The sequence below is a fragment of the Pseudophryne corroboree genome, chromosome 6 (genome assembly GCF_028390025.1).
Source record: "Pseudophryne corroboree isolate aPseCor3 chromosome 6, aPseCor3.hap2, whole genome shotgun sequence".
Taxonomy (NCBI): Eukaryota; Metazoa; Chordata; class Amphibia; order Anura; family Myobatrachidae; genus Pseudophryne; species Pseudophryne corroboree.
The window spans coordinates 231,160,882-231,186,124 of record NC_086449.1 but is presented as its reverse complement, the minus strand read 5'-3'; the positions used below and the strand labels follow the sequence as shown (position 1 = coordinate 231,186,124).

The 25,243-nt window shown below is 41.2% G+C and overlaps 1 protein-coding gene across 5 annotated transcripts in view; it reads left to right on the top strand.

Annotated features, from left to right (window-relative positions):
• NTRK3 (neurotrophic receptor tyrosine kinase 3) overlaps nt 1-25,243 on the top strand; it is a 787,704-nt gene that overhangs the window by 577,822 nt on the left and 184,639 nt on the right. The window contains exon 14 of one of the 5 annotated variants that reach the window (XM_063925761.1): nt 7,081-7,802. The exons of the other annotated variants lie outside the window; for them this stretch is intronic. Within the exon in view, the coding sequence (XP_063781831.1) occupies nt 7,081-7,199 (119 nt within the window). The 3' untranslated portion in view covers nt 7,200-7,802. Of the gene's footprint in view, nt 1-7,080; nt 7,803-25,243 lie in introns of those variants that run through there. 5 annotated transcript variants of the gene reach the window in all.

The following is a 25,243-nucleotide window of genomic DNA, read 5'->3' as shown; positions in this document are numbered from 1 at the left end:
GAGGGCACCGGGACTTTACTTCTAGTTAACGGATGAGCTGCCCACATCCAGTATATGTATATATATATATATATATATATATATATCTTATACACAAACATACACATGCATAATCATATACAGTATATGTTTACATCTACACACACACACACACACATATATATATGTATATACTGTGTGTGTGTGTGTGTGTGTGTGTGTGTGTGTGTGTGTGTGTGTGTGTACATATATGTATAAACATGCACACAAACACACATTACACATACACACCAAGCCATCACAAAACAAAACCATACATTCCAATTTAACAAAAATAAAAAGGAAAAAAACCCCAATACAGCCAGCTTACTGTTTTCTCTGCTGCTGGCAGGCTGAAAGTGACAGGAGAGTGAGAGCTCCTTCTTTCACTCACGCACCCTCCACTGGCGGCTCCACACAGTCCACACTTCTTCCTTGCACTGCAGCCTGCGCGCCCAGCCAATGACTGAGCCGCAGGCTGCACCTTTAGTTTACACTCCATTGGACAGCTGAGCCATCGCTCAGCTGTCCTGCACTTCTATGCGGCGCCGCGGCTGTTAGGTTGCCATGGCAACCTATGGAGAGCCGTCGGAAGTGCAGCGCCGCAGATCGGACACTGTGTGCGGGCTCAGGGGGGCCCTTTTGGAAAGGGGGGCCCAAGGTACTTACCCCCAGCCCCCCCCCCCTTAATCCGGCTCTGGCTAAAACAGATTCAATCCTATTTATCAGAAGACCACAGTACATGTCAGCTTCTGGCTCCAACTCTAGCCTTCTACATATCTCTGGCTACAAGTCTAGCCATCCAGATTTCTGTGACTCCAATTCTAGCCATCCAGATATCTCTGGCTCCATCTCTAGCCATCCAGATTTCTCTGGCTCCAACTCTAGCCTTATAGATGTCTCTGGCTGCAACGTTAACATTCTCTATATCTCAGGCTCTAACTCTAGCCTTTTAGATGTATATGGCTCTAACGCTAGCCATTCAAAAGTCTCTGGCTCCAACTCTAGCCGTCTAGATGTCTCAGGCTCCAAACATTGTCATCTAGATGTCTGACTCCAATTCTAGCCTTAGAGATGTCTCTGGCTCCAACTCTATCCTTCTAGATATCTCTGGCTCCAACTTCAGCAATCCAGATGTCTCAGGCTCCAACTGTAGCCACCCAGATGTCTCTGCTCCAAACCTAGCCATCCAGATGTCTCAGGATCCATACCTAGCCATCTAAATGTCTCTGGCTCCAACTCTAGCCGCCTTGATGTCTCAGGCTCCAACACAGTCCATCTAGATGTCTTATGATTCAACTCTGCTCTACTAGATATCTCTGGCTCCAACTCTAGCCATCCAGATGTCTCTGGCTCCAACTTTATTCCTCTAGATATCCCTGACCCCAACACTAGCAATCCAGATGTCTCACACTTCAACTCTAGCCATCCAGATGTCTCTGACTCCAACTTTAGCCATCTAGATGTCTCAGGCTCCAAACCTTGCCATCTAGATGTCTCTGGCTCCAATTCTAACCTTCCAGATGGCTCTAGCTTCAACTCTCTCCTTCTAGATATCTCTGGTTCCCACTCAATACAGATGTCTCAGGCTCCAACTCTAGTCATCTATATGTCTCTGGCTCCTAGTCTAGCCAAGTTGAGGTCTCAGGCTTCAACTTAGGCCATCTAGAAGTCTCTGGCTCCAACCATGAGTTACTATGTTGTATTGTGCATGGCACAAACTGACTTTACAGTAAATGTGCTGCAATCTGATTTCTGGCAGGTGGGACATTGGATGAGATAACATTGATAAAACTATATCCATGTTATTTGGGGAACAGGCTAAAGCTATTATTCCTAATCTACTGATTAAGGCACACTCAGATATTTATCTGATGTCAGTATTCAAATATCAGTATTTCATATCTTACAGTTTATGGTTTGAACTTTGATTTGATTAGCATATAGACAATGGGCTCCCACCTGTCTGACATCTTCTAGAATTATTTGGGTCTATAATCATGTTAGTAATTGCAATGTTTAATGTATTTTGTAGGTAATTAGGTAACATTTACAGTATATACTGTATGGTGCATGCAGTACATACTTGACACAATATCAAAAATAATATCTGTAAATGGGATATGCTATATTAATATTGTATATTGAGCCCTACATTTTCTTCCTCAGAAAATCATTTATAAATAGGGTTATAATATTTGTAGGTGGTATGTGTTATAGTGAGATATTTAGGAACTGGAATGTTTTACTGTAAATGTATATATCATTTAATTAGCATCATCATAGCATAATCTATAATATGTAATTCTATGAAATGAAAAAATGGAGAACTTAGATCTAATTTGTTCTTGTGGATTTAAACTGTGAAACAATTTTAGATAGCCTTGCTGTTTTTTCATTTATCAGTACATGTACAGATTGGCTCAGGATGGGTGTAACATCCCTGCAGTTCACTGATGGTATGAGTGGGAAGTTGGCAATTGAAGTTCAGCTTCCGCACTGCCACCTCCTTGGTGATGTACAGCACATTCAGTCACATTAATTACTATTCTCATAATGAACTGTATTCCTACAGCCACCTCAAACAGTGTGTATCTGTGCCTACTATCCTTACAACATTACACAGCTAATGGGAATGAACATATACTGTAGCACATAACACTGCCACCTCCTTGGTGATGTACAGAACATTCAGTCACATTAAGTACTATTATCATAAAGAACTGTATTCCTGCAGCCACCTCAGTGTGTATCTGTGCCTACTATCCTTACAACATTACACAACTTATGGGAATGAACATATAGCACATAACACTGCCACCTCCTTGGTGATATACAGTACATTCAGTCAGTCACATTAAGTACTATTCTCATAAAGAACTGTATTCCTGCAGCCACCTCAAACAGTGTGTATCTGTGCCTACTACCCTTACAACATTACACAGCTAATGATAATGAACACATAGCAAATTTCAAACAAGATTAATATGCAGACAACTGAAGATGACTGGCTAAGATAACTGATATATTTAGGGTCTTTACTTACTGATGACAAAATACTATACTTGCTTCTATTGATGCTTGGTAATGATAGCAATGTCACAAAAAAGATAGGGGAATGGAGCCTATTGGTTCCAAGGACCACATACCCACTAGTATTTTCGATTGTAGTTCGTAAAGTTTGTGACACCTTTATTTTGGATAGAGCATACTTTATTTATATGAAATGGAGTGTAAGTATCCTCCATTAACCTTTCCACTGCAAGCACAAGCATATTTCTGCTGCTTTTAATGAAACTCAAGTGTGTGTCACTGTCTAACTTAAACACCAATGTCCTTACATGTTATTATAGTGGTACATATTTACCAGGTCCATGTTTTGCTGCAAGCTCTGTTTGTTACAAGGCTAACGCTTAATGTTACTGTGATTACATTTTATGGAACATTCCTGATTTAGAGTCTCCACAACAATATATACTGTATGTATATATATATATATATATATATATGATATAGTCAAAATACATGGATATGTAGTACAAGTTTGTAAGCTTCTGTGGATAAGTTACAAATATTCAATGTGTGAGCCTTTTGACACACAACAGATTTCAATATGATAATCCGTTCCAAACACACAGGAGCATGTCCTTGTCAACTCTTTTCCCTTGGCACAAACAACCAGTGTTCGTAAATGTCTTGCTCCAGTCATAGATGGATTGCCTTGTAGGTAGAGGTTTCGCATATTGTGTTCCAAAATGCTACTGTACAACAGTAACAGAGTTTGTTAGCTAATTCTAGCACACAAAAGCAAGGGTAGCAGCCATTTTGCTTACATGACACAATGGGCGCTAATGCAATTCTGACATCACAGACAGATGCAGTTGTAAAAACTTTCTTCCCAACTGTGATTTGTTTCTTATTTATTCTCTTCCTGTGAGTGTAAATGATCTGAAGCAATAAACCACAGCAGCTGTTGCGAGTGTTGACGAGGACATGCTCAGGTGTGTTTGGGACTAAATGGATTATCGTATTGATATCTGTCATGTGACAAAAGTCTCACACATAGAACATTTGTAGCTTAGGGGTATATTCAATTAGAGTGGGAAATTGCTGTCTTGTCGGAAAGACGGCAATTTCCGACTGGGATAGGTTGGAAGGGGTTCCAACCTATTCAATCCGGGCTCAGTGTTTCCGTCAAGTTGGAAAATCCGACTTGTCAGAATGCTGTCTAAATACACGCGGATCGACGGCTTCAGCCGTCGAGCCGCATGTATTGTCGGAAGCGGGGCCAAACCTGACAGGTTTTGGCCCAGTTTCCGACAATGTCAATCCGACTTTTTAAAAAGTTGGATTGACACTGTCGGGAATGGGTATAACCTATCGGGAAAGGACCCGTCAACAATTGAATATACCCCTTAGTCTTAGAAACTTACAGACATAAAGTACATATCCATGTAAGTATTTTGACTATATCAATATATACTCAAGTGTAAAGCACAACGGAATATGCTGTGCTATATCAGAAACTGTAAATAAATAATATCAATAACACTTTGGTTTATATAAAATCTTATTGTTGCTTACCACTCCAATATCAGTGAGTGGGAGACTCTGTAAATTTCACAAGTTGGAATGATCAGTACTGTATCTCTGATTAAAGTCTCTCTGCTTAAAAATGATCAGTGTTAGTATGGTCAACTTTATTATGACTTTTTGGTCTCAGCAGGGATTTTTATGTTTATCCTAGATAAAGATCTCTGCTGGAACCAGTAGGTCGGCAATTTTTTTTTATATAGATATTACTTGCACAATGACCACAAAATCATCTATCAATTATTCAAATAAAACGCACGCAAATGTGCCTTGTTTTGATAAGTGGCCCAGTTTATCATAGCAGACAAAGGAGTAATTTAGTCATCTATTAGTGACTTATTTGGGACATGAAAATGATTATGAAGGTGTGACTGGGCAGACTGAGTTTGTGGCTTGGATAGATCAGGATCCTAAGCTTACAATGTCACAACTTCCAAACTAGTGATAAATGTGATAGCGGTGTAGAATTAAATGGATTAATGTTTAACATGATTGTTTGCCTTATCAGCTGGTAATCATAACCTCATAACCTTTTAATCATGAATTACTTGTTTTTCTAACTTTGACATCTGACTTCTGTATACAGGGACATATGGCAAAGATGTGAAAAGGGCCCCCAACATTGCTAGGGCTTCATATTGTCATCTTGAATAGCCTGCTGGCCCCCTCCTCTTTCTTTGTCATTGCTCTGTTGAGCATTTTACTTTCTGTTCAGATAGTCCCACACTCATTGACCATAAATAATCCCATGAGCTATCAACATTTATACAGCAGTCATTTATTACATCATGGTAGGAACCCAATAGGAGGGGCCAGTTACAATGTACAAGAGCCTGAACTTTCCTGGGGGCCCCAGCCTGTTAACTATACCATGTGACCATGCCCTTCAGTGACAATTCGCAGTGACGCTGTATTTACAGATGTGGTCAATAATTCCCACCGTGGTGTGGTCATGGACCTCCACAAAACGTGCCCACAGTTATGCCCTTTTTATACATAGTGTTCTAATATAAAACAAAAACATGAATCCATGTAGTTTTCAGTCATCCATGTTTTTCCCAACCTGACTTCATACTGACAGTGACCGCAACTGAATAAATAAATTATAAATCCAAAAAAAGTATTCCCTTGATCATCTCAAGGTGGTGGCCCGACTTTACAAGTCACTGTTAGTTTACATAGGCAGAGAGAATCTATAAAAAATAGAGTACAGTATAAACGTCAGTGCATTTACATTTATATTTAAATATATTACACTAATGGCACCAGTAGCTTCTCTACTTTGTACATATACACAGATAAGCTGGCCTGTGCATGGCAGCAAATTGCCACCTTGCCTACTGTGTCAACTGTAATACTATCAATTTCCATTCACCTACATATTCCATACCATCTCATCTAGAATATATACATATATATATATATATATATACACACATAGTATATATATATATATATATATAGATAGATAGATAGATAGATAGATAGATAGATATGTGTGTGTGTGCTATATATACAGTATATATATATATATATTTCTCTGATGCCCCTGTCCCCTCCCTTCTGTTCTTCTGTGGCTGTATACCTACCCTTCGAGACAGGTCCTCCATTCTCTCAGGCTAGGGTATGACTTACAGGGCAGACCCTAGCCTGAGAGGACGGAGAACCTGTCTGGAACTTTTGACTCCATTTTCTAATTACAAAAATAGACATATCTTTGTAGCATAGTCTACACAAAGTGCCAACGGGTTACAGCAGATTTCTGTGACTTGTTAATAAATAAGTAATACATTGTTAGAATGTTTGCATGCTACCATTCTGTATGTGTTCCCATGCTAATTGTTGAAACTGACAAAGTATAGAATCTTCCCGTAATACAGTCTTCCCAGCAACGCTAAAATCAGATGCCAAACATAATTATCTAAATTTTCTTTATTTTTAACGCTCTTAATTTTATAGGGAAATAGTTGCCATCCTATTTACAGCAAATGTCCTCCTATTTACCAAGCTGCTCTGGCATGTATGATATGTGGATTAGAATAATAATTGAATTTGAATAAGTTACAGTTTGCTTATTGATAATTTTTACTTTCAGTGATATCTCTTGACTTGTACTACAATTCAGAAATTATTTTCAAAATATTTGATTTTCATCCCCTCATTTTTTTTAAGTCGTAAATACAGTTTATATCGTAGAACTGGTTAATGCACACACCTATAGAAAAAAAATCTATCTATATATATATATATATATATATATATATATATATATATATATATCAAAATTCCAGTGTCTTTTTTTTCTGTATCATTTGTGATCACTGGATATTTTTTTTTTTTTTTCAAATCTGTTACCCTTAAAATTAAATTTATTCAGTAACAATTATTTGCTTATTTTTCCTTAAAGTACCTTCCTATTTTTGTTTTTTCTTTCCTTTATTTTGCCTTTGTTTTTTCTTTGTTTTTTAGGTTTCAGAGAATATATGTTGAACACAATAAGCCTTCCCGGACACCCCAAACCTCTTAACCAAGGCATTTATGTTCACGACGTCGGTGTTTATTTCAGCAAAGGACGCCACGTCTTTTAAGCCTCTAACGTTCCCTGTTATGTTGTGAAGTTTAGGCTGTTCTCTCAAAAATGTGAAGGGAGGCACAGAACACTTTTGGACCGAGGTTTCACAAGACTGCACTAGTCCTCTGTTGTAAACTTGTAATATGACAGAAACGTATTTCTGCCAAAAGATAAACGTTGCTTTAACTCCAATAGCTACTGCTTTCAAAATTTATCCAGACATGCCACAGCAACAGCTGCAGGAGCAGCAACTTATAAAAAGAGGAGACAAACTCCAAAGGAGCCACCTTTATAATAAACACTAGTTGTATTTGTTTAAGGAAAAAAAAAATCTTAGTCGTGTTTTCCTGTATGGAATCTGTGTTTCAGTTCTCTTTGTGATCCTGTGACTTCACATCACCTTATTAATGATGTCATCACCCTTTTGCAGTGGCCACCTAAAGAGATCTCATAAATGCAGGGCCTTTAATGTCATGGAAGTCATTAAACACAGTGAAGACTGGTAAGAAAAGGGCCTCCTAGGTTTCTCCAGCTGTACCTACGACAAAATGAGATATGAAATATTACTTTTTTAACAGGAGAAATTGTAATTATTTTTCAATGAAATGTTTTACAAATCTTTTGTGCGTCAGAGGTTTTATTATTTGTATTTTCATTTTTGAGAGGTAAGTTGTTGGGGGGATGACATGGGAATTACACTTTATAAATGGTCAAAGAACACTCCTTGTTATAATTTTTTATTGAGTAAATACATTGGACACTGTTTGGGTCTTTAAGATGTGCAGTGTTCAACTTATTGCTTCAACCGAGGTTAGAACACAAGACCTTCATCCTCATGTTGAACAAGGTGTGCACATGAATCAGTGTGAATAGGCAGGATGGGGCATGGAAAAAGCATTCCCTATTCCCCCCCCCCCCCCCCCCTTTTATGGATCCTACATTGAGCATACATTTTATTGATGCCTATTTCAGAACTGCTCTTATTTAATATGATGGTGTAATGTACGTAAATGCACTCTAATCTACTGCAACCTAACATATGTTTGCTTTCATTTTTCTTAACAACTGTGTGAGCTATATAATCTGATTTATTGCAGCAGATTACAGCACATGTACAGATGGGTCCACGTTTATCTTGAGCTTTAATAGGATTAACTGAGACTGGCCACTCGGACTTAATCCCCTGCTGTAATGAGTTAGGGGTACATTTACTAAGCAGTGATAAGAGCGGAGAAGTGAGCCAGTGGAGAAATTTCCCCATCAACCAATCAGCAGCTCTGTATCATTTAACAGTATGCAAGTTATAGATGTTACTTCAGTGCTGATTGGTTGCCATGGGCACTTCTCCACTGGCTCACTTCTCCGCTATTATAACTGCTTAGTAAATGTACCCAAAATCCCCTGCTGTATTGTTCTCTGTATTGTATTGCAGCTGAGAAAAATAGATGAAGGATTTATGCTAATAAGTCATGTTGTGCCTAGGCGCAGAAAACTAGTCAAGATAACTGTGGACCCATCTGTACAGTATGCACATTACACTGATAGTAAAGTCTCACTTTGTTTTCATTTCAGGATCTGCTCAGACCAGGGTAACTCACATCCATATGTACATGTTCTAAGGGCTCAGACACAATGGAGCTCATGTAGAGCTTCACCAAATGTGCATTCCTGTACTGAGAATGCTCAGTATTAAGGGGCAGATTCAATTAGCCACAGTGTTTACCTTGCGGCTAAAGCTCAGCCCAGAGCTATTCCATTACCGTAAATCCCGTACACACGGGGGAGATGTGTGCTGAGCGATCAAGCACAGACCGCTCAGCACACATCTCTCCCCCCCACTCAGCACTCAGCACGATGTGTGCTGAGCAAGGGGTGCTCATTTCACCCAGTGGTCTCCGTGTGTATCCCCTTTAAGTGCTACTACTCCACGTAATAAGTCCCAGAGGGTGCACTCATTGTGGATTTTTCCTCATAGCCTCAAGAGCTGTGAGGCAAAAGATCTATGCTTAATTTACCCCATCTGGAGCTTAACGCACTGGGTAACCCATATATTCCGGGCATTTAACCTAGAACCTATGGGTTACCGCATTGGAAATTTGCATAATAATTAAAAATAGCTCTAGACATTAAATCCATAGTAATTAAATCTGCCCCTTAGTTTATCTACCCATTGCGTCTCTATTCCCTTATGTTATGTACACACTAGACTATATATCATATGATCTGGCCGATATTGGCCGGATCGTACAATATATTGTTCACATCATGTAAAGTGTATGCACTATGTCGCTGATGATGCATGCTCACGTGTATCATCAGCACCATCCTCCGTCGGACCTGCTGTAGGTCCGATGGGGGACATCGCCAGCGAGGGCTGTGCTGCCGAATGGCTCCTGCTACCCCACCATCGCTTGACACTGAAAGCATTGGTATCGACTGCCAGCGATGGTCCCGTCGCCAGCGACATGATGCTGGGTACACTTTGTCCAGTGTGTACCCAGCCTTAGAGTTGTATGATTGGCTTCAGATTGGGTGACTGGTGTATCCTGGCTATGTAAAGGGACAGCAGTCACACAGGTATATATGCTTCTTAGCAGCCATATCTATTGCAGCTGCCTCCCCCCTGCTACAAGGTCTGTGCTGATGAGCAAAATAAAATGCAGTCCCTCACCTACCCGTGGACACCAGCTCCATGCTACCAATAAACCTATTCCCACCCCTGTGAGTTCATTTGTATAAAACAGAAACAAAAATATATATTTTTTTTCCTGGCACACTACAAATCTCAGCTTGCCTTTAAATTGTTGGGTGTGTTGACATTTTAAGTACTGCAAGTTCTACCTTATGCATAATAGCAGTTGAAGAACCTCAATTTGGACATTGGGGATTTCTCAAGTTCTGAGTTAGACCATTGTGAATCCCCACTGTAATACACTAAAGAGATACATTGAAAAGTCACTCTATAGTGTATCTGGCATTATTACTGTATCTTGCGCAAATTTACACAATTTGTGTAAGTTAAGGAAAATATATATTTTAATTAATACGCACAGTTGCAAGCATCTGAAGATGCCTGCGGTTCTGCATTTTCCGCATGCTGCATTATTTTTAAAGAAAAAATGTACTTCTACGTTGTTGTCATAATTTATGTTCAACATTACTGATCGTGATCTCCAGTGTTTTGAAATATGCCTCATTGCTTTCCTGTCCATAGAGTATGTACACAGATATGGTAACTAGAGTACCTAAAAGGAATGGCAATACATTTTTTACTTATCTACTGTCCCGTGTTTAATTTAACATCTGTGTATTCTGACTCATCTGTCAGCATAGGGATAAGTGATCCCTACACTGCTTTTTGTGCTCTGTTCACCAATGGGAAAAGAGGGAAGCTCAAATGAAAACCCAATAAGTCTTATGCAATAGCCTGCGAGATTATGAAACCGTTGCAGTTCCGGCAAGTTAGCACATACAGCCCACATTTTTAAAACAGCAACAACCAACCCAGTGGCGTAACTAGAAATTTTTCTCCCCCAAGCCAAAACATTCTCTTGTGTCCCCCCCCCCCTTATAATTCCTACTAGCAAAGTGATGAATCGGCACCAAAAGGGGCATGGTCTTGCTGAAATGGGTGTGGCTTTGCATAAAGGGGCATAGCATTGCAGACAATGACTACCTTATACCCCAGTTTTGCAACCTGCACGCCCAGACGTTGGCCGCCACAAGAAAAAAAATTATCCTGATTCATGCCCCTTACATTATTCATCATTTTTCCTCCTTATAGTAATGCCCAGTATACATTATGCCACATAATGCAATGGCCCTTAGACATTATGCCACACACAATAATGCCCATTACACAATATGCCACACACCGTAATGCCCCTGACACATTATGCTACACACCTTAATACCTGTGACACATTATGCCACGCATTGCAATGCCCGTTATACATTATGCTACACACTGCAATGCCCCTGAGACATTATAGAACATACAATGCCTGTGATACAGTGCACCACACACCGTCATGCCTGTGACACATTATGACACACACCGCAATGCCCATTATACATTATGCCACACACTGCAATAACCATGAGACATTATACCACATACCACAATGCCCGTGATATAGTATACCACACACACCGTAATGCCTGTGACACATACAGCAATGCTCGTTATACCTTATGCCACACACTGCAATGCCCATTTTACATTATGCTACACATTGCAATTCCCCTGAGACATTATACTACATACCACAATGCCCGTGATATACTGTAGTATACCACACACCGTAATGCCTGTGACACATTATGAAACACACTGCAATGTCCGTGATACATTATACCACACACCACAATGTCCGTGATACATTATACCACACACCGCAATGCCCATTACACATTAAGCCCTACAGTAAAGCTTCTAATTACTTTTAAATTACCTGCTCATTGCCAGGGGTTTCATGCTCTTGGTTCCATGCATGGTGCCAGGGGTTTTCATGCTCAGGGTGTCAAGCTCGTTACCAGGGGTTTCATGCACTAGGTGTTATGCTTGTTGCCAGGGGTATCATGTGCTGGGTGTCAAGCTCATTGCCATGGGGTAATATTCATTGCCAGGGGTTTCATGCACTGGATGTCATGCTCGGTGCTAGGGGGTAATGCTTGTTGCCAGGGATTTCATGAGCTGGGTGTTGTGCTTGTTACCAGGGGGTAATGCTTGTTGCTAGGGCTGTGCTCCCAGTACCACATATGTCCCCAGTACCAGATATTCCCCCACAGTGCCAGATAAAAATATGCCCCAATAGTGCCAGAAACACATATGCCCCCAGTGCCCAATATGCCCCCCTAGTGCCAGCTACACATATGCCCCCAGTGTCAAATATGCCCCCCCAATGCCAGCTACACACCCTTGCCTGCTGCTGTGAGTCTGGGAAGGAGCCTGCGGGCACAGCACGCACCTCTCCTGGCTGTGTCCATCTTGTGTCTCCAGTGGTGTGTCTGTCAAATAAAGTGCCGGTTCGTGAGCCAATCAGAACTCACGGTCCGGCAGCTGTGGCCTCTGATTGGCTGCCAGTCCTCAAGCTCTGATTGGCTCACGAACCAGCACTTCATGTAACAGACACGCCACTGGATACCCAGGAGGGACACACAGGAGAGGCGCACGCTGTGCCCTCCGGCTCCTTCCCGAGCACACATAGCAATCAGTGGTGGCACCCCCACAGCCCTGCGCCTCCAATCCTCCACAGTGGCTGCGGGAGCAGGAGTTGTGCCACTGAACAAACCTGTTTTTGCCTTTTATTGCTGCTTTAAAAAAATACATGCTATCTCTCCAGAATTGCGTCGATGCTTGCTTCTCACAGTCTACTACATAAGACTCAATGGGTGGTATTCAATTATTTTTAATCCCTTCCACACCCATTCTGTTTCTGCTGATGGGCGTGGTATAATCACTTCAGCTCGCTACCCCCACGGTAGCGAGGGCACCCAATCCGTTACGCAGCTAACCCTGATTACTATGCATGCGATATGCACTATAACAGGGATCACATTAGAAAGGAGATTGTGCGTGATATGTCATTTGAATACCGCCCACTGTGTTTCATCCCAAGCATTTTGATTTATGAGTTTCTAGTTATATAATAGCATGCCTACCAACCTGAGGCACTCTACAGAGTGATAATTTAATTCTCCTGAATTCATGCATAAATTGTTGTGACAATGATTTAACTAATGGATGCTAAAGGTATTGCAATTTACCAATGAAATCAATTAAGTAAGTGAGAAGAAAGGAGTAGAATGTTATCACCACTGTATATGCATAATATTCTGTATTTCTAGATTTTAGGAAACCATGCAGTACAAAAGTTCGAGTATTACAGTGTATGTTCCCTTTAACCGTTGTGCCTGGATATGTGTTTGTATGCTCTGCCTGTAGGAATATTATGGACAACAGCTGGTTGCTGTGCTGTAGCTCGAAATATCAGTATTCACAACATGAATCAATAATTATTGGACACTTGGGATTTTTTGCAATATTGCACATAACATCTTCTGAATAATATATATGTCATGTTTATACTATATGACAGAGGTACAGTTTATGGTATTCGAAGATTATTAAAATGTGCTGTCTTACATATCGCTAATAATCTAATTATGCATTAAAGTTAGACATAAGTATCAATGCATATAAATTAGGCACATGACCTATAATGAGAAAACAAAAACCACTACAGACAAGTCTGTCTTAACAGCATTGTAGGCCTGGGCTTGGGCAAAACAATGCACTGGTCCCCTACCCACCCATTCACAGGAACCACTTAAAAAAATTATATCATGTCCACTCTGTGGTTCTGTGCCATCTCTCCACATGCTTCCATACACTGAATAGATGCCAGCACTTCGATTGGTGGATAGCTCCAGCCATCCACCAATCAATCCACTGTCTGGCTGCAAGCTAGGAGGCAGGAAGAGAAAGCTGCCCTTGAGTTGTGGGGCCTTGGGTAGCTGCCCAGTGTGTCTGTATGTTCAGATGGCCCTGATTGCCCTCTCTCTGTCAACAGATTGTTATTTACAGAGGAAAACCCTAGACATATTTATGAACAATATATTTAGTATATAGCAGTAGAATAAATATATATATATATATATATATATATATATATATATATATAGCTATGTTTATCACACATAAAGCATTTTGAATAATTTAATAATCACCAAAACAGTTTTTTACCATGTTGATAAACTGCAGGGAAACATATCACAAAAGAAGATTGATTGCCAATTTATCGGACCAACTATCTAACTACCATTGAGGTTAAACAAAAGGCTGATATTTTATATAAAATGATTACCTCATATTCAGCCTATTTAGAACAAAATATGTAATTTAATACTATGAATATTGTGCCATAACAGAGAAACTGGTTATATTGTGTATATAAAATATATTCACTATAAATATTCACTATAAACAGTTTCTTAATAAACACTTTATTTTCTAAGATGTGCTTTTGTGTCATTAAACTGTTTGGTTACATTACTTTGTATGGTCTGCTTATAATGGGCAGCCTGCTACTGAAAGGAACAGAAGGGCAGTATATAAAAAACAAAAAAACAAAAAACTGTTGACGACATTCCCAAACACCTGTGAAATATAAATGGTACCATTCCGTGTATCATAGCAGATGCTGCAGTCCCCACTACACTCTCTGGAGCTTGTTAATTCAATCAACTGAAAGCCCCTGAGGCTACACCTGGTATTAATAAAGTTTCATTATGCACTTATAATCAGAGGGTGGGGATAGCATTCGATCTGGGTAGATACAAACATTGCATCAAACAAAATATGTGACCAAATTATAAAGCTCTACATGGAAATTTTAAAACAGCATCAGAATGAAACACTATTATTTTCCGTTATATAAAACATATGAGCCACTTTGTAAAGTTGACAGGCAACAAACAACACATTGAGGAATAGTGACATAAAGGGAAATAAGAGGTTACATTTCTAATTTAGAAATTAACATGAAGCACATGTTCTGTTAGGGATTATTATATTCTTGCTTATTAAAGATGTATAATGTATTGTACTGTACTGTCAGAAACACTTGTCAATGAATGTATTAGAAAGGAGGGCATAGCTTTGTTTACTATTGCTCATATCTCCTCATCAGGATGTGTGTTGGACAATGCAATCCGATTGGTTGAATGTGTCATGTGTATAAACTATTTTAGTAAGTACCAGGATGTGCGGTGAGGTAAATGGCGCAGGAGGCACTGTCTAGTACCAGAGCCAGATTTACACTCACTATATGTTCCAAAGAGCACATGTGGGCATTATGCAAAGGTGCAGCAGTATAAACTTCTGGAAATTTGGTTAGATCTGATCAGAGATGGGCGGAAAAGGTAGGCAGGGGAAGCAGTGCCTCACCTGCCATAGACTTTTACGCCAGAGTTTTGACTACAAATATGATTAGAAATATTATTACTATTTTTCATATACTTTATACAGTCTAAACTCTGGCACAAACACTAGTATGACAGGAAAGGCTCTGCCTCACCTGCCTCACCCCACTGCAAGTCACTGGAGTACATAAGTAAAGGTATTTGCAGGCTGGGTACACATGGTGCCTTCTGTAGTACATATGTGAAATATGGATAAATATTCTCTGTGAAGAAGTATGGGGCACATGGTTTAATAAGCCAGTTTCACTTGACTTGGTGTACTTAATCTGTTTGATATGCATAAACTACTGGTAGTGGCAGGATTAACTAGGAAGCTTTGGGAGGTGGGCTGTGTAAAATGTACTGAGACCCTCGTTTATTATGCCACATTCAAAATCAACACTGTGGGCCTAATTTAGGCACAAATTCATCAATATTCCTCATCTGCCTCCTGTTAGTTATTTATCCGACTTGTCATGAATTGTGCTGATGGACAAAATAGTACCCAAGCAATTCAGCATTGCACTGGAGCAGGTACAGCTGTTCCAAAAGCATCGGTAACCATGGTCCCTAACACTACTGATTCCACAACTATTAACTAGCACTGGAATTTCACAGTGCCGGGTCTTACTCAGCAGTGTTAGTACACATATGTGAACTGAATTCACTCGTGTACTGCCGGAGTAAGCACAGTGCTGGAGGAGACAGGATCCTTTTTCGCAACCTAGACCTTCTTCCCATAGCAAGTAGAGGGGCTCTTAGAACCACTGCGATCTGAGGGAATAGGTTTCCACAGTCAAACATTCAGTTTTCAGAGTTTGATTAATAAATGTCCCCAAACTAGTGTATCAGGGACCAAGGACAGCATTAAGGCAAAAAGGTAAGTCAGAGACTTCCGTGATATCTTCTGCATTACATATGTAATAAATGGTCTATTACTTAATTCCAACAAAGTGGTGAAAATTTGTATTTTCCCTTACTGTACTTTAAGGAATTATGTAGGCTCTTTGTATGAGTCAATCCAGCTAGAAGGTTCCTTTCTGCCTTTTGGCAAACCATTTTAAACTGCAGGGGGCTTTGTTTTAAAATATGCAGATTTAGAGGTGGGAAAGGGCACATCCTGACTCAACTCTAAACTGCAGTGTAAAATAAATTGTCTTCAGTATTTGTGTGTTACATGCAAAAGTAGCCAATGTTTTTCCCTCCATGCAAAAATAAATAGCATATCCACCCTGTCTGTCACAACATAGTCAGTAGATTGACCAGGTGCAAATTCTACCGCTTAATGGGGGTCATTCCAAGTTGATCACTAGCTGGCAGTTTTTAGCAGTCGTACAAATGCATTGTTGCCGCCCACTGGGGAGTGTATTTTCGCTTTACAGAAGTGTAAACGCTTGTGCAGCAGACCACCTGCAAAATCTTTTTGTGCAAAACAAGAGTAGCCCTGTAGTTACTCTTCGTGTGCGTTGATTCTAATGATGGAGGGACGGCTTTTGACGTCACACACCCACCAAGCGAACGTCCAGCCACTACTGCGTTTTTTCTGCCACGCCTGCGTTTTTCTAAGCACTCCCTGAAAACGGTCAGTTGACACCCAGAAAAAGCCCTCTTTCTGTCAATCTCCTTGCGGCCGGCTGTGCAATTGGAATTGTCACTAGAACCAGTGCAAAACCACAATGGACTTTGTACCCGTGCGACGCACGTGCACATTGCGGAGCATACGCATGCGCAGATTAGCCGTTTTTTCCGCTGATCGCTATGCAGCGAACAACGGCAGCTAGCGATCAACTTGGAATGACCCCCAATATTTATAGGATTGCCATAAAGTCTCTTTAATCAGGGACACCTAAGATTTACAGAGGTTCTGTGGCTATTTAAATTCAAGTCTGCATTTCAGGAGGTTTTAATCAGCTACAGAAACTATGTAAACCATAGGTGTCCCGAACAGCAGCTGCTTATACTTACAATTAGTAGGGGGACTGTCGCTACCCCAGTGATCTCAGAGGAGAGGAGACAGCCAGTACTGGGTCCTCACACCCGCACAGTGGATCCGGCAGATGACCGCATGCGCAAACCCCCCGGTATCAGCTACAGATCATAGAAGCCAGATTGAGCTCCCTATAAGAAGCCAGCTCTCTGCTTATCGTAGCCTGGTCTGGCAGTCCCGGAGGAAGGAAACACGTTCCAATGGAACCGTCTTGTGTAACTGACAGGTAGGGCTTCCAATAGGTAGTCACTAACAGTCACAGTGAAGCCAGTGCAGTCTCGGACTGCATCTGGCTTGATTGACACTGATTGGGGTGGGGGATTTTACCTTGGGTGGCTGCATGACAGGTAATATCTGCCACTGATCTCGAATAAAAGGTTTATTATGGCAAGCCTGCACTATTACACCTTGTTTATTTTGAATTTAATAAGCAGAATGATGCAGTGGAGGCTTCACATGCTATGGATCAGTGGCGGATCTTACCTATGGGCTACAGGACCCAGTAAACTCTGTCACTTCAGTGAGCTCAGCTGAGCCAGTTGCAGTCTGTGTTACTGCACTGGCTCAGTGGCTTCACTGTGACTGGCAATGACTTTCTATCAGAAGTCCTACTTGCCAGTCACCTGCAGGACAGGTAGTCCCATTGGGAGGTAAAGCGCTATTTATTTATTTTAATTCCAATTTTACTAAAGGAAAGACAAGTCATTCCTATAATTACAGTTTACATTTTTTTTGTTAAATGCTATTTCATAAATAAACACTAACATCAGCAATCCAGTGTTTATTAGGTACAATTGTGTATTATAAGGAATAATTCAATCTGAACCAGAAATGACTATACCAGAATTCTCCAGACCATGGGCCTACTTCAGACCTGATCGCTGCTGTGATTTTTCACACAGCAGCCGATCAGGTCTGTACTGCGCATTCACCGGAGCTGCAGTGCGACCATCTCAGCCCTGCGATCACCTCTGTCTGATTGATAAGCAGAGGCGGTTGCTGGGCGGGAGGAGGCGGGCCGGTGGCATTTGACCGCCATTTTAGGGGCACGGTCCGGGCAATGCAGGCGTTCCCAGACCATGCGCGGGCCGCCGCGGCTGCGTGACGTTACAGAGCTGCGCTGTGCAGAGATGTGCTGGTAGAGAGCTACTCTTCAAGTACAAAAGCATTGCTGCTGTATGATGCTTTTGTACTTGTGCGGCGGGGTAGGGCCAGACATGCGGGGCGGAATAGCCCTGTGCTGGGCGTCACCCCGCATGTCAGGGAAGCTAATCGTAGATGTGCTAAATTTAGCACATCTACGATCAGGTCTGAATTAGGCCCCTTATCTCCAAATGCCAACCATACAAAATAGTCTTGCAGTAGGTTGAGTGACTGATGAGCTAGGAAAGCTGATGTTGCTTGTGCCTCAAGTGTATACAGGGGTAAATTTACTAAGGTGGGAGTTATTTTTTTAGAACTGGTAATGTTGCCCATAGCAACCATTCAGATTCAATCTATTATCTTCTAGAAGTAGCTAGATAAATGTTAACTAGAATTTGGTTGGTTGCTATGAACAACATCATCAGTACTAAAAAAGTCCCACCTTAGTCAATTTACCCTACAGTGGCCCTCATTCCGAGTAGATTGCTCGCTAGCTGCTTTTAGCAGCAGTGCACACGCTAAGCCCCCCGCCCTCTGGGAGTGTATCTTAGCTTAGCAGAAGTGCGAACGAAAGGTTAGCAGAACAGTGCTGACATTTTTTAAAGCAGTTTCAGAGTAGCTGCAGACTTACTCCTTCCTTGCGATCACTTCAGTCTGTTTAGTTCCTGCTTTGACGTCACAAACACGCCCTGCATTCGGCCAGCCACTCCCCCGTTTCCCCAGGCATGCCTGCGTTTTTACCAGACACGCCTGCGTTTTTTAGCCCACTCCCAGAAAACGGTCAGTTACCACCCAGAAACACCCATTTCCTGTCAATCACTCACCGATCAGCGGAGCGACTGAAAAGCGTCGCTCGACCTTGTGTAAAACTGCATAGTTTTTTGTGAAAGTACTTCACGCGTGTGCACTGCAGCCCGTACGCATGCGCAGAAATGCAGATTTTTAGCCTGATCGCTACGCTGCAAACAACGGCAGCTAGCGATCAACTCGGAATGACCCCCAGTGTGCAGCTCAGGTCAGTCTCTCACAGTGGTGGGATTATATATACGAGTGTTCCAGTGGAAGACACAAGTGGGGATTTGGGGGGTCATTCCGAGTTGATCGCACGCTGCAACTTTTTGCAGCCCGTGCATTCAACTAGATGCCGCCTATGTGGGAGTGCAAGGCTGCAGTCACTTGTGCAGCCCTGCTATGCAAAAAAAGTTTTGTGCAGAACAAGACCAGAGTATGAGTTACTTACCCTGTGTGATGAATCCAGTGTTGATGGTCTTGGAATTGACATCAGACATCCGCCCTCCAAACGCCTGGACACTCCTGCATTTGCCGCACCACTCCCAGAAAACGGTGAGTTGACACCCCGGTACGCCTTCCTGCTGTCAATCTTTCTTTGCTAGTAGCGTTGCTGCCTGGCAAATGATGTGCCTGCACAATGCGGCCGCAGCGCATGCGCACTTCCGACCCGATCACACGGCTGCAACGAAGCGCAGCATGCAATCGGGTCGGAATCACCCCCTTATTGCATACAGTTTTCAGGATGCAGCACATGTAGGGACAGGTTACAGAAGAGAAAACCTTCCATGATAATAAAATAACTGGAAAAAAAAACAAAAAAAACATATTCCAACAGCGCAATGAGATTTGAATACTACATAATAACAGAAATACAGAGATCTCAGTTGCATATATTTGTAAAGATAAGATTAAGCTGCCAGGATTTCGTGTCTAGAATAACCCTTCCCTTTCATGCAGCTGAGAAGGATTATTAAATTTATTGGGTAGCTACAATTTTATATTAATAAGATAACTGACCTACAGGCTGCTCAGTAACATAATGTACAGCAACATACCCTGATGATATTATAGGGAAGATCCACTGCAGGGTAAAGTCAGTCATTCATTATTTTATCAATAAACATGAACCATTTCACAATGAAAAGATGTTCCATGTTTCTAATATTGGTAAAGAGGAGTGAAACATTTGGATATTGTGTGCAGTGCAGTTCTACAATTCATGAAACTTGCCCAGTTCTTGGGTATTGAATTGTCTTATGATGTGAATTATTGGACATAGAGGATTATTTGATTATATTATTGTGAAAAGTAAATTTTCAGGTAAATTCTGTCAGATTAGCCTACCAATCAACTTGAACCATTTTATTGTGCAGGGTTGTTCTGCTCCCAATGCTCCATTGTTATGTCCAATAACCATAATCAGGTCAGAATTAAATAACTGATTTCAGGATGAACAGAGATAGACAACCCAGAAGACCATTATTTCACAATGAAAAGGCTTTTGTTGCGAAGAATGATCTATAAAAACAGAATATGAATTACAAATATACAATATTTTGCCTTCATTGGCATTGGGTACTATATGCCGGCGTTTGGGATGCTGGCAGTTGAAGACCGACTATGGCATCCCGATGCTTAGAATCCCGACAGGAGCTAGGTAAGTATACTTACCTTTCCCCAGTGCCCCCCTAACCCCCACTTCCTGCAGCCTAGACTAACCATCCCCAGGGGTGCCTAAATCTAACTCTTCCTTTCCCCAGCCTAACCCTAACCCTCCCCAGGGGTGCCTAAACCTAAATCTTCCTCCTAACAGGCTGATCCTAACCCTCCCCTGGGGTCCCAAAACCTAACCCTCCCCACAGCCTGACCCTAACCTTCCCGCCCCCGCAGCCTTACCCTAACCCCCCTACAGCCTAAACCTCACCTTAACCTAACCTCCCCCCATGGCGCAGCACACTAAATGCTCATTTGGGATCCTGGCAGTCTGGATTCCATTGCTGGGATTGTGATCTTTTTGAGGATGCCGGTGCCAGCATTTTGATCAGTGTCAGGATTTTGACTGCTGGGATCCAGACCGCTGGAATCGTGACCAGATCCCGTTCATAGGTCTGTCTATAAATACCTGTGTTGGCCCCGGAAATGTAATACATTGTAACAATTTGGAATGTGCACTTACAGCTGTTCATAAATCGAGGGCTCCAGCCACAATGAAAATGTTACTACCAAGCAGTTTTGTTATAGGAAATCATAGCTGTCCAAACACCCCCCCATTCCTGACAGCAGCTGAAATCATGACTACAATAGCAGTAGTATATAATACAATTTTAATAGAACTACGGCTGCAACACGTGGTATGAGAGCGGAAAAGGAGCTGTTGGACATATTCATGACCAGTGGCAGCATCATCTTCTACCAAGTTTGTCTCTAGTTTTAACCCCCTTACAGACAGCATAACCTTTGTGAAGAGTTCTCCTGTTTTTTTCAAGTGGCAATCATTTACATGGCAAAATCAATCTGGTCCTCAAGGCAACCCAACGGTCTAGGTTTTAGGTACATCCATGGCTCAGCACAGATGGTTAAAGCAAACTGACTGAGGTGCTAATTAAGTCACCTGTGGCCAAGCATGGATAAACATAAAACCTGGACCATTGGGAGCCTTGAGGACCACGTTTGAGAGCCTCTGCATTAATCTCAAATTGTGAGTACTGTAAGCTACCTGGTTTGAGCCTGTGACTCACATAAGAATGCTGAGTGGGATTATCAATATGAATCATCAATACAACATTTACAGTACACAACAAATGTCTATTTATAGTTTGATCGTGTTAAGCTACGGGTTTTTTTTAACTTCTGCTCAGTATGTTTAAATGCCTTTACACATATATAAAGTCTGGTAAATGGTATGTGTAAACCGAATACCTAAGCATATATGGATATAAAACCAGTAATGTTATGGTATGTTTTTACACGTGAATAATTTAAAATATAATTATTAATATTTATTAAAATGTTTATAAAATAATGTAATATTAAATAGCAGGATAAATACTTTTGTATCACTACTCTGTGCTTTTGAGACACTGCATTGTACAGTAGCTTCCTTTTTCTATTATTCTCCACCTCTCATCATGTGGCATACAGTCTCTGCATTGGCTAAGCTGGATACACACTATAAGATTATCTGTCCAATACTTCTGGTTGGAGCAAAATCTGGTAAAATGGGCAGAAATGGTCGTTTGGATAAATTGGTTAAATTAAATGGATTTAACCATTTTTTTATGTCCATTATTGTCTATTTTCAAATGTTTGGGAGCAAAAGGCCAATTGTCATTTGCTCCCATACTGTACATTACCAGATTTTCTTTCCAAACACAAAGATTGGACAGATAATCTTATCGTGTGTATCCATCTTTGCACAGACACACACATGGACAGATTATTGTTTCCAGCTAGATCAGCAGATTCATCTCCTGTAATATTCTGTGCTGCTGTGAGCTTTCTGATCTTAATATGAATGAGTAGTAGCCATGTAGCCATTGATTCCTGTGAAATCAGGTCACCCTTCCACACCCTGCCCACTTATTGATGAAATGGGCGTAATAATATGATTTGCATTGGCTCACCCCTCACACTAGCCACCTGCATATCTCCTATGGGATCTTTTGAAAGGGGAAAGAAGAAAGTAGCTAATATTCCTTAGGCTGGGTACACACCTGAATGCTTTATCAGCAGAAAAACCAGTCTCGCGATCAATGTGACATTAGAGCACAAATGCAGTCACTCAGGCAGGGTATATACGATATGCACCCGATATATCGTCCGATCTGGCAGATCGGACAATATATCATTCACATTGTCCAGTGTGTATTCACTATATCATTAATGATGTGCGCTCCCGCAGGTCGTTAATGATGTACAGTATCTTTAGAGTTCAACTTGAAATCTAAAGATATTGTACAAGACGGCATGCACCTGGATGTGGGTGCCTGCCGTCACTGATGAGAAGCAAACTATATAATTCACATACCCTTTTTTGCAGGTACAGTACCTATTTTTTATGGTCTGTACCTGCCAAAAAGGGCTTTGTACCGATTTTTGCCTCTCCAAATTAACACTGAAAGTATAGGAAAAGGGCATGACCACGTCCCCTTTACCCGTAGCTACGCCGCTTTCCTAATTTGTACCAGTTTTCATGTGTAAAATGTTGGAGGGTATGCATTCATTGTATATGAACGATATCGTTTGCGGGAGGGGGAGAGGGGATCTTGCACAATGTAACATCTAATGTGCCATCGGCAAGTGTGTACCCAGCCTAAACATTGTTGTTAACAAAAGATTTATCTGTTCTGAAAATATTAGCCAATTAATATTTTTCTTTGTAAAACTATTGCACAGTTGGTCAGTTGTTCTTACACACTGGCAGATGTACAGATATACAGTATTTGCTAGATATACTGTATCATCATCGGCTGTGCAGCAGGATGACCTGATGTCACTGTGAAGGAAATTATTTACAGACATATCTTCTGTATACACGGACATATCTTCTGTATACACGGACAGACGTACTATGTTATATCTTCTGTATACACGGACAGACGTACTATGTTTTATGTTGTGCATTAGCTGATTGAACAAGTTATCACATAGTGTATATCCAGCCATTATTAAAAGATCTTTCCAGAAGTGACAAGTCTTAAAACTAAATGTAGCTATTGATACTAAATTAACCACTTGCCTGACATGGTCGCATCGTTTGTGACCACACCAGACAGTGTGTTATCTGATCTGGTCGCAACACAATGCGACCCTGGATGCATTACATACCCTTCGTTATATACAGTCTACAAAACATGGAGTGAAACACATCTGTTTACTTGTGTTCAGTGGACTGATGTCTGTTCCCTGTACCATTTAGTGACATTGATAAGTTAATTCAGTGTTCTAAAAAAAATATTGTACAAATTGCCTGATTTTCTTGGTAAAAAAATCTTCATCTTTTTGAGAACTTCATTATTGACTGAATTTATTGGATATAATTTAACTTAACCTTACTGGCACAGACAGACTCTTGCACTCTTCTTCCATTTGCCAAATATTATACATGTCTAATACCCATAATATAAATTTTTTTATGTTAATATAAAGCAAAAATGTTGAGCAGTGGAATGCCAGTGCTGTCTTACGTAAACTGTATTTCCACAATAGACCCAAACTCACAATATTTCTATAAATACATTCAGATGTTTTGTTTTTTGTATTCATGAACTTCAGTAGATCCCAATGTCAAGATGATACACTGAATTGAAAGATATGTGGCCAACTGAATCCGCACTCAATGCATCCATAAGGGTAACAACCTGGAGAATTGCACACAGTGGTGCTCATTCAGATGTGATTGAAGTAGCTATCACTGATACTTACATGGAAGCAGCAACGATAGCTCTAATATGGTAATGCAGTAGGAGGCATCATTAGCGATACCATCGGCTGGCTGCATGAACCATGCAAGCCACCGCAGTTGCTAACTACTGGCCATGAAATCGCCATACTCTGACAGAGATACTGTCCTTTTCCCTCCTCTGCAATGGTGGTGACACGCCTCTGCTTGGAGAAACGGAGACTGACGCCGCCCCCACCCCCAAATGGCATCAGACCGTTAATCACTGACAATCTGATGCTGGCATCACATCCATCGTGGCAAGACCTGTAGCCACAAATCACAGTGTTAAGAATGATTTCTCAAAATTATTTGTTTAGGACAATGCTTAAAATAAATGTAATTTTGACTTTTTGGTGACATCCTCTGGGAGGAGGCAGCCAGGTTGGGAGGAGGCAGCCAGGTCGGCTCAACTGAAGGAAGAGAATCAGCATAGGTGGGTGGCATGGAGGCATGAATGCATCATCGCGGTCCCTCCTCCCACTTTACAATGCCCAGATCATCAACATTTTAAAGTGAGGTGCAGGGCTACGATGACACGATTCAACATGAATTGCATAATTGCCCCTCCTACTTTTGGCCTGCAAGCAGGAGGGTGAGAGGGAGAGTGGGGGGTTGTGCGAGCGGATGTGGGGGGCTGGCTAGCTCCTGGAGACTTGCCTTCTTATCCAGATGGCTAGGAGGGCCAGAGGCGTCACCGAGACTGGTGAAACCTGATGCACAATCTGAATTC